At 34.8% G+C, this 14822-nt stretch overlaps 2 protein-coding genes across 2 annotated transcripts in view; both read left to right on the top strand.

The window, feature by feature from the left end:
• LOC111383921 (ubiquitin carboxyl-terminal hydrolase 12-like) overlaps positions 1-10612 on the top strand; it is a 20656-nt gene extending 10044 nt beyond the window's left edge. Inside the window, exons 17-36 of the mRNA XM_023008117.1 lie at positions 56-949; positions 1346-1394; positions 1700-1815; positions 2158-2293; positions 2427-2515; positions 3113-3221; positions 3315-3383; positions 3489-3599; positions 4870-4925; positions 5025-5202; positions 5310-5411; positions 5612-5683; positions 6138-6203; positions 8024-8115; positions 8534-8585; positions 8937-8993; positions 9122-9196; positions 9311-9385; positions 9505-9591; positions 10094-10612. Of these exons, the coding sequence (XP_022863885.1) occupies positions 56-949; positions 1346-1394; positions 1700-1815; positions 2158-2293; positions 2427-2515; positions 3113-3221; positions 3315-3383; positions 3489-3599; positions 4870-4925; positions 5025-5202; positions 5310-5411; positions 5612-5683; positions 6138-6203; positions 8024-8115; positions 8534-8585; positions 8937-8993; positions 9122-9196; positions 9311-9385; positions 9505-9591; positions 10094-10135 (2527 nt within the window). The 3' untranslated portion in view covers positions 10136-10612. The remainder of the gene's footprint in view (positions 1-55; positions 950-1345; positions 1395-1699; positions 1816-2157; positions 2294-2426; positions 2516-3112; positions 3222-3314; positions 3384-3488; positions 3600-4869; positions 4926-5024; positions 5203-5309; positions 5412-5611; positions 5684-6137; positions 6204-8023; positions 8116-8533; positions 8586-8936; positions 8994-9121; positions 9197-9310; positions 9386-9504; positions 9592-10093) is intronic.
• A 2271-nt stretch (positions 10613-12883) lies between these two features.
• Positions 12884-14082, top strand: LOC111383920. The gene is made up of 2 exons (XM_023008116.1): positions 12884-13198; positions 13984-14082. Exons 1-2 carry the CDS (start codon positions 12884-12886, stop codon positions 14080-14082), a joined length of 414 nt encoding a protein of 137 aa, XP_022863884.1.
• Positions 14083-14822: the final 740 nt, after the last annotated feature.

Below are 14822 nucleotides of genomic sequence, written 5' to 3'. Positions count from 1 at the left end.
ATGGGGGATGGTGTACATTTGAGGATCGTGGTTCTTATGGGGTGAGCTTGTGGAGGTATATCCGACGGGGATGGAGTGCATTTTTGGACAAACTGAAGTTTGTGGTTGGAAATGGTAATGAGATTAAATTTTGGGATGATTGTTGGTGCGGAGATCAACCGCTGAAGGAGAGATTCCCTTCTTTGTATCGTATTGCCTCAGTGTCCACTGCCATGGTGAGTGATTCCTTAGACATTCATAATGGGAGTTATAGTTGGAATATAACTTTTGGGAGGGATCTTCAGGATTGGGAATTGGAAAATTATTCACTATTTATGACCATTTTACATGAGGCCCAAATTCGAATTGGAGAGAGGGATTGCATCAGGTGGAGGATAGCACAGGATGGCATTTTTTCGGTTTGCTTGTACTTTGGTTCCCTCATGGGATGTGTGAATAATTCATTCCCATGGAAGTTGGTTTGGCAGTGTAAATTGCCTCCTCGGGTGGCAATCCTATTGTGGACAGTTGTGAGGGGACAGGTCTCAACGGTAGATAATCTTCGTCGTAAAGGCTTTTATGCAACCGAGTGGTGTTATATGTGTAAGAAGGATGGGGAGACAATTGATCATTTGTTCATTCATTGTGATGGTGTACGTTGGATTTGGAACAGTATAATCAGTTCACAATCTATGGATTGGGTGATGCCTCATCGTATAGAGGACGTGATACGGGCATGGCGTAGAAAACTTCGGGATAAAGATAGCAAACTAGTATGGCACCTTATCCCGGGTTGTATTGTTTGGTGCGTGTGGAGAGAAAGGAACAACCGTTGCTTCGAAGACCAAACAAAGACAAGAGAGCAGATAAGAGAAACATTTTACTTTACCTTGTATTCTTGGTTTAATGCTGTGGCTAGAAATCCTGTAGATGGGTGGCCTAATTTCATGTCTTTCCTTAATAGCTTAAAGTGATTGTACACCCCCCGTGTATTCTCTTTTAAGTAATAAAATTATTTGATTACCTATCCAAAAAAAAATTATGAAAAGACCAATGTAACATGGTGGAAAAAAGAAAAAAGATGCACATTGATGTTGGTAATTGATGGATATTCAATTTTCAATATAAGAACAGTAGGTAAATGAGACACTGAAATTTCTTGAAGAGTTTGTTGATGAAGCTTTCAGCACCAGCATTTAGAATATTCTTTAGTTGACCTTTTTGTACCTTATAGTTTTGATCAAGTCATTATTTTTTTCTCATGGATCCTAAAAAGGATTAATTTACTTAGTTTTCATTTCTGCATTTGGTGTAATACTACTCAAGAATCTTGCTTTAAGTGACATACATTAAAAATGTCTTCAAGGGTTGGTAATTATTTTGTGGCTGAATTTGGAGAAAGATGTTATCTTCTGGTATTACAGGGTGGGGAAACTGGGACGTAAGATGGGAATCCTATCAATTTGTTCCGACCTAGGATCATAAAAAGTAACCACCACCAAGATACGCAAACTAGTTAAATATTTTGATCATTTAGAAACCTTGTTTTTACTTTGGATACTTGAATATCCATTGAAGGCTGTTGAAGAGTTGAAGTGACTAATCCTGGAAATTCAACTCTCTCAAATTGAATATATTTTGTGGTATCTTACTTCCTGACTGCTGAATCTTTTCCCTTCTCTCTTGTTGTCTATTTTTTTATTCTTTTGCTGCTTCCAAGTTCCATCATGTTATCAAGAAATGTGATAGAACATATGTTGGATATGCAGCAAGAGGTTTTACCATTTATGTGTGTATTTATGCTTTTAACAAGAGTTGCTTTTTAAACGTGAAGCAGTAATTAAAGTTGCTCCTCCGTTGGATGTTGATATTGATTTTCAATATGATATGAACAACTAAAAGGCTGGTAGCTTGTTATGCCAGTCGTACTCATTCATGACATTACTAACCCATAAGCTCTCTTTTTCTCAAGTGCTTTCCTCATCAAATACAAAAATTGAGGGGGCTGGGGAAGTGGCTTGGTAATGTTCATGATTGTCTTTAGTTACACGTATAAATCATATTGGCTGTTTGGCCCAGAGCTCTTGCTCTTATTACCTCATCAATTTTTTTTTTGGAAAGCTTTCTTCCTTGGTAAAATTATGTTTGATTACTTTCATATTTTGTTGAAGTTGTCTAATGGTGGTTGATTGATTTTGTGTGCATTTACAATTTTTTGTCCTTAATTTGCATTCAGGTTGGACAATTGAGAGAAGTATGCAGCAAAGCAAATAATGCTGAGCTAAAATTGTTCTTGGAAGTAGAACATGACTTGGTAATAGGCTCTGCTAAATCACATATCTTTCTGTCTTGGTGATTATAGTGATTTATTTATTTATTTATTATTATTATTATTATTATTATTATTTTTTTTTTTTTTGTGCTTAATGATATGTTCCTCTATGTAGGATTTGCAGCCTATCCCTCCTCCCGAGAAAACTAAGGAGGATATTCTTCTGTTCTTCAAAACTTATGATCCCATCAAAGAGGAGCTGCGGTACGTGCTCATTTATTGCTGATTAGATGAAAATGTTATGCACTGATGCCTCAGAAGATGAGTTGCAGCTATATTTGAACCCTGTTCTCGATTATTCTTTCTGTATTCCAAAACATGTCTGAAATTCGACTTTAGCCCTCGTTTGGCCCCCATTATGTGGCAATTTTCATTTTTGGAATACTATTTTTTTGGAGAGTGTGTGGTTGAAAAAGATATAAAATTTTTCGATTTACGTGTAATATTATTTTATGGAAGATTGTGTGATTGAAAAGAAGAGGGATAAATTTTTGGGATAACGGGGGCTTAGATTTCACATCTGGCACATTAAGATAAGTAGGAGTAGGAATAGGAATGGGAATATGATATGTGGAAATCAGATATTACAAAACGCTTGTTAAGCTGCTTCCTTGGGTTCACAACACTGATAGTTTCATAGTTATATTGAATTTGTGATTCTCTGCAATTAAAAAACTCTAAATCATTATTTCAGCCTCCTGCATCCTCCAGAATCTTTTGGTGCTTTGCAAGGTTTAGAGTCTCGTTGCTATGGGAAATAATCGTATCTCTACTCATGAGTTCTTTATTCATTGTGATCAGGTATGTTGGACGGCTTTTCGTGAAAGTCAATGGTAAACCAACAGACATATTGATAAAGCTTAATGAAATGGCTGGCTTTGCTCCCAATGAAGAAATTGAACTCTTTGAGGTCAGTTCTCTCCCTCCTCCCCTACCTCCCCGCCCCATATTGATCTTGCTCTTGTACTGTTGCCAATTATTTACTTTACTTTTTCGTGTGAAGGAAATCAAATTTGAACCTAACGTCACGTGTGAATATGTTGACAAGAAGCTAAGTTTCTGTGGCAATCAGGTTTATGTCAATTGCTTCTTTTAATTATCATCCCATCAGTTTCATCATATGACAAATTCCTGCTCCATTAGTGATAATTTCTTTTGTTGCTCTTCCTCTTTGTAGCTTGAAGATGGGGATATCATTTGCTTTCAGAAATCCCTTCAAAGTCAAAGCAGTGAACAATATCGTTATCCAATTGTCCCTGCATTTTTGGATTATGTGCGTAATCGCCTGGTATGCCCTTAACCTTGAAAATATGCCTCGTAACCTTCTTGGGTGAATCAAATTGTGGTTCAGTTTTTCTTTTGGTTTAGGTTTCACGTGGGCTAAATTTAGAAATTTTCAATCTATTTTAATGCTCTTTATCATCTAGAATTTCCAATCTCATGTGGTTTACTTAGATGTGAGTACTAGCTTCAATAAACATTTTTCTGAAATGGCTAAAATAATTGATAGTCATGGAATGCAGAAAGCTTGATGGAATGACCTAGATTTTATGTTTTTGTTTGCGAGTCCTACGTCATGTCACATTCTTTGTACTTTACAGTTGCTTTATTAGAATAATATTAAGGATTTTATAAATTCCCTATATGTTTTAGTCTTAAGAGTAATTGTCAGGTTTTAGAATTGCTTAATGTTATAATAGCATAAATCAGACCATAAACGAAAAAGTATTATTATTTGTGAACTCTCCACTACTAAGTTACCAACTCATATTTTTTTACTGGAAAATAGAGCATGAAGAACATGCTTGGCTTGTATTCGATTATATAATGGACAAGATTTTAACTTTTTTTTCATCATTAGTGTTAATGTTATCTAATGCGCATTAGCAAACGAGCTAGAAATGTAGAAGTAGCTTTTAACAATTTTTTGTGTTATTGGTTGTTATCTTTTAGAGTTATTTAAGACTTATTGGTATTAACGATACTTATTTTGCTTATCTTTCTTTCACCCCTATCTCTTTCTTAAATTTACAGGTCCTTCCATGATTTTATATATTCTATAGGTATAGGAGCTAAAATGTGTCAAATCTATTGGATGTGTGTGTCCCTCCATTGTCAATATCTTAGATGGGATTTTTTTTGGATAAGTCTTGGTGTACATAAAATATATACATAGGGGTGTCCACCCAGGACTCGCGTCCCACCTGTCCACACCCCTATGTACGTAAATTATGTACACCAAGCACAACCCCCGCTTTTTCTTATCTGTACCATCAATTATATGATGGAAGACATCATTTCATCCATCAAAGCCATTGTATATTATGATCTTATCTCGTAAATGCACTGAGTATTAGAAATCATTACACGTGAGGTAAACATGGGATGAATAATTAGGTAATCCTAACCAATGGATACTTAAACCTTTGGCAAAATGCTAACCTTTAAGTTGATAGCTTGCTATTTTTAGCAACGGCAGTGTGTGTATATTCTTGAAACTTTTTTGCATTCTATATTGTTTTGGTCAAGTTTTCAGTATGGTGTTCAATTATTCATAGGTTGTTCACTTTCGTTCATTGGAGAAACTCAAGGACGATGAATTCTGTTTGGAGCTGTATGTATCTCTGCTAATAAATTTTATAGTATTACTAAATTATTATTTGTCTTTTGGGTTGCCATATTTTGCTGTCTCGGTGTTAATACAAATTTCCAGTTCAAAGCAGAACAATTACGATGAAGTCGTAGAAAGTTTGGCTCGCCATCTTGGCATGGAGGATCCATCTAAAATCAGGCTTACACCGCATAACTGCTACTCACAACAACCTCAACCTCAACCAATAGAGTACCGTGGAGTGGACCGTCTTACAGACATGCTTGTTCAATATAATCAGGTAGTTTAATGATATTGATGCTAACCTGATTGGAGATTTAGATTCATTTTTATATTGAATACTCAGTCTTATGATTCTTGTGACACAACTTTCCTTCTCTGTGGTAGATTTCGGATATTTTGTATTATGAAGTGTTGGATATTCCTTTGCCAGAACTGCAAGGCCTCAAAACTCTTAAAGTTGCTTTTCATCATGCCACCAAGGATGACGTGAGTATTGGTCTATTGCATATTTCGTGATTTTGTGTTTGACAGATAGTTGTTAAAAGTATCCCCAAGTGTAGGCCTAAGCCCAAGGCTACAGAGGCTTACCCTGGGTGTTGAAGCCCCGAGTACAAAGGGCCAAGCCATTTTTCGGGTGAATCTGTATTTACTTCCTATGCTCATTCATCATCGGCCAACATTTTCAGGTGGTTATTCATACCATAAGGTTACCTAAACACAGTACTGTGTGGGATGTCATTAATGATCTCAAGACCAGGGTGAGTCCTGCTACCTTTTCTGCTTAAAACATTGTATCTGTGTCAAAATGGGGATAAGTCTACATCAGAGCAGGTGTGGCCAGAACTAAACCAAATCACAGGACAAGTGGATTTTCACTTCCCATTTGATTGTCTCTTACCTGAAGGTGAGTGACCAGTAGGAAGGGATAGTGGATTCTCACTTGAACTGTGATTGGTCGGGTTTGGCATCCAGATCTCAATCTAAATGTTAATTTCCTGAATGGAAAGAAAAAGGAAAACATCATAGTTTAGATTAGGGGCAATATATGTCACCATAGTTTATGTTGGGTATTTGTTATATCACCTCTTTGCTGTATGTCCTCTTCTTCGAACAGTATTTTCAAAATATATGCCTCAAACCATGTTTTAGAAACTTTATATGTAACAGATATAGGTGAAGATGTCTCATATTTAGTGAAATAATATGGACCAGGTTGACTTGTCTCATCCTGAGGCTGAATTGAGATTGCTGGAGGTTTTCTATCACAAGATATATAAGGTGATGGATTCTGCAAATTATTTTCATTTCTTTCATGGTGAATTTGTTGGGCATTCATTGGAGAATTTCATATTGATGGAATTTGTTTGGACTTGCCTCCTTTCACATACAAAATTTTCTGCTCTCCCTACTTTTTGAAAGTAAAGGTTTTTATGAAACATTTGAGCCATTTTTGGAATTTTGAAAGCTTTGTTGTACTTATTTACTAGCTTTTTGATGTAGCCAATATGATTTCATACATTCAGTAGCATCTGTTTTCCTTTCCTTCAATATAGGTTTTATTTCAATTTTGAGTGAGTTGAAAATTGGATATCGCATAGATGTTTAGTTGTCCTGAATTTCTGGAATTGCTTTTTGATTTTCAGATGGTTGTGCTAGTTTCTACTGTAGCTTCTTGTATATTTTCCTTTCTCTTTATTGATTCTCACTGTTTCCTGGGGGGATAATTTTAGTATTGCTTGAGGTGCTGATTACTTTAATGGACACGCCATCCCTCGTATAGCATTGTGCACTGTAGCCATTGTGTGGAATTTTTCGAGGGGTCAGTCTACTGCTCATTAAATGTTTTTGCAAATATTTGTACTAATTAAGCCGTGTCTATTCAGTGACTTACGCGTGATAGAACATTTTTTCAAATGCAAGATAAAGAGGAAATTCTTTAGAATATTTCCAAACTCATGTATAGGTGAAGTTCATTAGTTTAAATGGCCAATAAAATATGACTCATGAAGCTTGTGTGCACCAAGCAGTTCCGGTGAAGTCAGTCAGTGAGTGGTTGAGCTCATCAGCAAAAAGTGCACCTGATCTAAATTTCCAGTGTGGCTACTCACTTTCACTACACTTCATTAGGTATTCTTTTCTGAAGCCTGCGCGACCCGCTAATTATGGTTTGGCTTGGGCTAAGGATTAAGCCCGTGGGTGCATTCAACCCCATCTTCTCACATAAATCTATGACTTAAACAACCTTAATATTTTGTACGTGTGAATCCTTGTTAAAAGATGAAGTAAAAAGCTCCTTTTGTCTTTTGGCTGGGGACTTGTGTAAATGCTATCACCACCAAAAATTCTCTTTCTATTGTATTCTTTTTTAGTACAATACTTATCATTACTGTGCTTTAACGGTAAAAAAAAAAATTGAAAGTAGGAAGACAAAGTGCATGGATTGGTCAAGGCTGGCACTAGCACAACAAGGCTCCGAATTGGGTAGACAAATCTTGGCTGATGGCCGACTGGACTGGACTTGACTTTAAATGTTACTCCATTGTTTTGGCCAACCAAAGTCCACCAGATGCATGCCTGCACACAACATTGCCCCTTAGTTTCATAGTTTGCTATTTTATAGTCCTTGGGTGTGTCCATCAAGAGGAAAAACTGCATAGGAAAGGAAATGTAGAGGGGAAACGAGACATGAAAATGGTTTTCCATCATTTGGAACTGGAAAACGACAAAGGAAAAAAGAAGTAAGGTGGAAGGCATGTATTCCTGGTTCTAATTATATGTGACAACATTTCAACCATGCATCCATCTAAATATATCCAATTTTCTTTTTCCAACAAATTTCTCATCATCATTCCCAAGAGGTTAAATTAGCATTCATTCCGTAAAGGAGGGAACATAGTGTGGAAAAAGATTCTCCTACCTTCCCTTTGTGCTCACATTTCGCTTTTACACCATCACCAGTTTTGGTTTTGTGAAATTTATCATGCTCTTCGTTATATGTGCTCTTTATGAAATTTATCCTGCATCTATTTAGTGCTTGAGCATATTCGTCTTGATATATTTTATTCCTATAACATAATTTTGCTGCTGTTAATCTGCAGATTTTCCCTCATCATGAAAAAATCGAGAATATAAATGATCAATGCTGGACGTTACATGCAGAGGAGGTAACGGCGTTGTTCAAATTTTATTTGTTTTTTTCTTCTTAATAAATAACATAACAAGCTCATTGGGCATTATCCGCATATCTGGGTTTGCATTGAGAAATCCTACTTTGGCAAAATGTGAATCATGTTAGAGTCCAGAATGGTAATATTTTTGTTGCAAATCGGAACACATTAATAATAGACATTTCATATGTAAATGAAATTTATTTATTAACATTTCAAATTAAGCTAAATGAAACTATTTTGACACAACCAGGCAGCCTAAGTTATTCTACTTTGTTTTTATGTTGTCACTTGCATATATTCTATTTATTTTTTTAATCATGATAACTGGAGTTTAGACTGGTGTTACATGCTGTGGAAACAAGAGTTACAAAATGGAAAGTGGAAATGAAAAAAGGAGTCAAATATAGATATAGAAATTAAAATACTGTTAAATTGAAGGCAACAAACAATTCCTGCAAACCAGCAACTTGACTCATTTCTAAAAGCACTGGTACTACAATTTAATATAAGCTGAAGTCCCACTGAAAATGGAAATGAGAAAAGGAGTCTCAAATATTGATGTAGAAATTAAAATACTGTTAAATTGAAGGCAACAAACAATTCCTGCAAACTAGCAACTTGACTCATTTCTAAAAGCACTGGTACTACAATTTAATATAAGCTGAAGTCCCACTGAAAATGGAAATGAGAAAAGGAGTCTCAAATATTGATGTAGAAATTAAAATACTGTTAAATTGAAGGCAACAAACAATTCCTGCAAACTAGCAACTTGACTCATTTCTAAAAGCATTGGTACTACAATTTAATATAAGCAAAAGTTCCATTGCTGAATCTTGCCTAGGATGACATGCCACTTGACAACCTATATAAACTTGTTGACTCTGTATTAAACACGCAAGTATGTTTTTCATATCATTCTTCAATGGACTAGACAAGAATGAATACTAGTTATTGAAAGTTGTCTAGCTCTAGCATACAGTCATTTTCCTCCCTTTAATGCAAGTTTTCTTTAGTTTCTGATACCAGTACGGTGAAACTTTGGCTGAGGTTAAAGTACGCATTCAGAAGAAGTTGCAGGTTCCAGATGAGGAGTTTTCCAGGGTACTTGTAGAATTTTTTTCCCCCCTATCACTTGATCACCTCTGTAATGAGTGGCTTTTTTCTCGAATACAATTTTCTTTTGATTCCAACTTCTGAGCTTGTCTTTCTTTCTAGTGGAAGTTGGCATTTTTGAATTTTGGTCGTACCGAGTATCTTCGAGACACTGACATTGTATTAAGTCATTTTCAGGTACTTTGAAATTAAAACCCCTCATCCCCAATCACTTGGAATCTCTCTCTCTATCACGCGCGCACACGCATACATGTTACCTATGTTTTCTTCATTTTAATATTAATTTTTCATCCCAGAGAAGAGATGTTTACGGTGCTTGGGAACAATACCTTGGATTAGAGCATTCTGATAATGTTCCGAAACGGTCTTATGCTGCCAGACAGGTATGCATTTGTATGGAACTTATACTAAAGTCAACGAGGTATTTAATTGGAAACTTGATTCACTTACTTGCCTCCTCAATTACTTCAAGGTAGAAAATAAGTTGAAATCTTTGTCTATTGCTGTCTAATCCTATTCAGTACTGTATACCAAACTCGTCCTCTTATGCATTCTATTTCAATAAATTAAAATCAATTCGATGTAATCTCTGGCACAATCCCATAGGCTGAAGTGCGTGATCACAATTTAGTTGGTGATTATGCTAGTAATTGTTATTTTGAGTTCCTTTTTAACTCTTTAGATAAAAGAGGACTGTGGAAGGGATTGTCAACTTTCTTCAGTGCTCCAGTTGGATTAAACGAGTGTTTTATAACATGCATCTTGTAAATAAGCGTGAGTTACAGGGATTAAGGTTTGTAATATATTGAGTTGATATGCTAATGGTCCTCAAAGCTTTACATTACTGAAATGTTATTGAACTTGAACTTCACCTTGATGTTGCAGAACCGGCATACATATGAGAAACCAGTTAGAATCTGCAATTAGTAAATATTCATGAAATTAAAGCACACCTGAACTGCAAAGCTTCATCAGCTGTAGGGGTTTCGAACACTGGGGAGTAAATTAGTAAGGAAAGGCAATATATGTGCAGCTAGAGTTACAGTTGATTTGCAATTCCTTTTCTACAAAGTTGGTGTAGCATATGCAGCCTGTCAATATTCCGTACCTAGCCGCTTTCTCGAGCACCTCACAATTGTGTTGAGGGTATTCAGGTGGAAATTCAACTTGGTTCCCTTGTAAAAATTTTGGATGGGGATGTATAGAGGGGTATAGACACATTTTTAACTTCCTCCCTCCTCCTGTATTTTTATTTTATTTTTGCTCTCCCAATTTGGTGAATGTTAGGTGAAGAGAGAGGAGAAATGTATATTGTTGACTTACCATTTGCTCAAATATTTCTAATTCATTCTTTTTTCTCCATAATAATCAATAACAGTGTGAGGATTTCTCAGCTTAGCAGCAGCACAAAGAAGAAAAACTTGTTCAAACTGACATTTTGTTGAAATTTATGGTCGATATTTTAGACGTTTCTCATGTGTGAAGGCATGATTTCTTTGGTCTAAACTCGGCTAGTTCTTGGGGCGATGTGTTGGATATTTTATGTTACTGAAGAACTATTATTTAGGAATTTTTTTCAAATAAAAATATGAATAAGTATTTGTGCTTAGGCCCACTAATATAAAATAGTTGGAAATGCCATTAATACAATTTATGAATTTAAATATTTCAAACCTAATAATTTATTGAGGAAATCACGCCAAAACCAGTTTTTGTAAGAAAATGAAATTTGTCAACTACTTTAATGCCGGTAAACCCATGTTTCATTATCAAATTCTCCATTTTCCTTTAGATGTCCTTATCAAATCAAGAAAAATTGACTAGAGTTTCTTGTCCATTTACGCACTCGCGCTTACTTTCTGCAAGAATTTGTAGGCATTCTCATCAAATTAGTTTGTAAAGAATTAAAAAAAAAAAAATTTCTTGAACATACGAAAAAAATCATTAAACAATCACTTTATTAATACATAAAAGTTTTCGAAAAGAAAAGAAAATTTTGAAACAACATATTCAATCTTAGAGTTTTCACAACTAAAATAATCTGATCATCAAAACATAAATAAATTTTAAAATAACTTTATCAAAATGTTTTATTATCCATCATTGAGTGCTCACCCAATCTTCATCCATCTCAAAACATGGATTAATTATTACCTAAAAAAAATTTCATGATTCATATGAGATGATGATCTCAATAAGTGAAATAGCATTACATGAATAACAGAAGTCCGTGAGATTCGTGAACATACTTGATGAGAGACGAAATTACTAAAAAATCGAACTTCGTGGTTCTCCTTAATTGAATCATTTACTTATGGTAGTTAACATATAGGTACATAATATATATATATGGTAATTATCTTTTCGATTTTTGATATAATTAAATAAAAAGGAAAGTTTCCTTAATTATTTCTTTTAATTATGATAGTTAACATATACGTATATGTTATATATGGTAATTACCTATATTTGCATTCAATTATTCCTTACCATAATAAAAACATGCAATAATTAGATGATATATATATATATATATATATATATATATATATATATATAAAATTTGACCCCTAAACTTTCACTGATAAGCGATACGATCCCTAAATTATAGTTGATGTGTAATTTGTCCCTGAACCTTAGTCTCTATATAAATTGGTCCTTAAACTATGGTTATTGAGCAATTTGGTCCCTATACTTTTGTTAACGACATGTAGAGAAAATTAGGTTATTATATAGTTGACTAGAGTTTCTTGTCAATTTATATTCTCAAGTTCGAATTTGGAATTAAAAGTTGATAAGAGTTTTAGGTCCATTTAGAATACTCAGTGGTCCTTGTCAAAAATGGCAATGCAGTTATTTTGCATGACTATATTTTTAGCCCTTATTTGATGGTAATTATTTAGAAAAATGATATTTCAAATAGTTATTATTATTATTTGAGAACGTGTAATTAAAAAGTAAGAAAAATTTTAAATTTACGTGTAAAATATTTTATTACGTGAATGTGTAATCAGAATTAAAGAAAATTTGTTTTAAAGAGAAACGAACGGGGCTTTAGTAAAAGTTTTGATAGAAGACAAATTCATTTTTCTACCTTCGTGTAAAGGAGAAAAAATGACTGGAAAGCCTTAAAGAACCATTTCCTTTGTCTCTCAGTTCGTGAGAAATGGATAGAAGTATTTCCACCTCTTGGGGCCAACATGAACCAAAACTCCAAGTTGAGTATTTACACCAGATAATAATGTAATAGTGTGAATTCGCCTCCATTGATTTTTAATGCTTATGTTCTTCATCCCTGCCGTTTCCAGTACAGAGTTGACCTTTCTACTGCCAAATCTATCCGTATCATGTAAGATGACACATAAAATCATGGAATTTGATGTTTGTACATCGGATCAAGCTCGGTGTACAGTCCTCTTACAAAAAAAAGTGGGTTCGCATCCAATAAAAAAATTGTGAACCCTCTCACGCGAGTCCCTTCTTGTGAGGGGTGGTACACCGAGCTGTCAAACTCGATATACGTGTATCACTTCTCATCATGAATCATATGCCATTGACTTGCTAGCCGACAAATAAGCCGCATATAATTCTTCAACAGTTTAATATATTATATATAGAGTTCGTTGTTGGGTGGATGAACCTAAACATTGATCAGAAAGACAGATTGTTGCAGAAATGTTCCAAGCTTGCGTTTACCAAGAACCCTCCTCTATCTACCTCACAGCAATGTCTGTGATGATCCTTCTAATAACCGCATGTTTGGCTGTGTTGGAATTCGTAGGCAAACACCTTCAGTATTCCAAATTTTGGAACGTCGGTTCCAAGAAATCCCACCAGATCTTGCTTTCTAGTAAAACTGGGATGCTGTTACTCTACACCCCAGCATTTCTTGCTGGTCTTGCTTCGTTTTGGATTTTCCCAGATGGTGGAACTAGGTTTATGATGGTCAAATTTGCTGTTACTTTCCATTTTCTCAAAAGGGATCTTGAGGTAAGCACCACTTCGATTTAACTGCTTGAGATTTTAGATGACGTGAGGTGGTTAAGTATAGTTGGTTGAATATATGTGTGTTGAATTCAAGTCTCTCGCAAACTATTCATGAAAATTCAAAATTGCACAAAGTCTTTGGAGAAAGAAACGAATTCTGGATTGTGATGTCTTCTCTCTAATAACTTAATCTTTTAGATCAAGCGCCTGTTCTTTCTTTTGGGGGGTTTTAAAATTTTCTTAAGTTTTGATGCTATTTGATTAGTCTGCACTCTGCAGAATATATGTTGGAACAAATGTTCTAGATGTTGGAAAATGGCTTATAGATGGGGCTGTTTTGTCATATTTTTATGTGGAGCAGTTTCTTCTTTTCCAAATATCTAAGTAGACTCGTATTCTTCTCCATAAGATATCAAAATCATATTTTCATTTGCCAAATATGATGCTTGGGTGGTGAATGAGAAATTGGAGTTTAAAGTGCACCCATTGAAAGAGGTTCAAGCTTTGGATTGATAATTCCACGTAGGGAAATGAGCACGGCAATGACTAGTTTACGTATGGCTACACAAGGTGTAATCATGTGTAGCATAAGGGCTGTTTTCACGGATTAGCACATTGGCCATTGAACATGTGTGCGGGGGCACAACCTGCATACACGAATGTAATCGAAATTGACCCCTTGGAAGTTCCATGTTTAGCCTTTATTTACTATTTTTTTCTTCGACTGACTTTCCAACTTCTTAACTCCTGAAACTCTTTTATTTAACTGTCTATGTTAATGGTGGCAGTTATATAGTCGAAATAATGATAGTGTTAATAGTAGTAACATTGGTCTTTCAAGTCACTCATTGATGGAGCCATTAATCACTCATTCTTGGAGCCTATAATAGAGCTTGGATTTTTCCCTCACCACAAACACAAATTCCATTCTTTACTGTCTCTGTATACTTATTAGTTTCTATTTGCTTCAAATTTTTCTACTTTTTGTCAAAAAGTCTTGGTAATAATTCTAATCAAATTTAGTTCCTCGAAATAGAAACTCAATCGTTCAGTTTTTGCTGATCCTTCCATTGTATTCCGGGGGAGACGCTCCAACGAAACCTCAAAAACTTACGATGAGGGGCGAATCTATTTTATGGACACCGTGTAATATACAGGCCTCGATTTGCAAATCTATTATCTCTTTAGCGATTACTATATTCCTGCAATTCTTGATTTCCTGTTTTGTTCCGTTTGTAATCAATAAAATATATTATTAAATCATGCAATTTTTACTAACACTAAATTAATGTAATAAACTTTCTTCCATGCACTTCCCTACATCTTTAACTTTATTCTAAATTTTGAACGCCTGCTTAATTCTCAATTTAATTAATCTCATACAGACAGTCAAAGGACACATTTGTTTGAAATAATATGGTTTCTAAATTTTGGTCAACGTCATTGTTTTCTTTAATCATTTCAAACATAAATTGTATTCTGTTACTCTAATAAATGAATCATATGTTTTTCAAAGTTCCTGAAGAGTATTTATTCCCCCACATTGTATAGTCACTAAATTCTCATTAGGATGCTTTCTAGAATTATGATTCATGCTCACGATGTTAGACACAACTAGTCTTTTTTT

Source organism: Olea europaea, unplaced genomic scaffold (assembly GCF_002742605.1).
Source record: "Olea europaea var. sylvestris unplaced genomic scaffold, O_europaea_v1 scaffold279, whole genome shotgun sequence".
NCBI lineage: Eukaryota > Viridiplantae > Streptophyta > Magnoliopsida > Lamiales > Oleaceae > Olea > Olea europaea.
The sequence above is the reverse complement of the archived record's forward strand: the minus strand, read 5'-3'. Positions and strand labels throughout refer to the sequence as shown.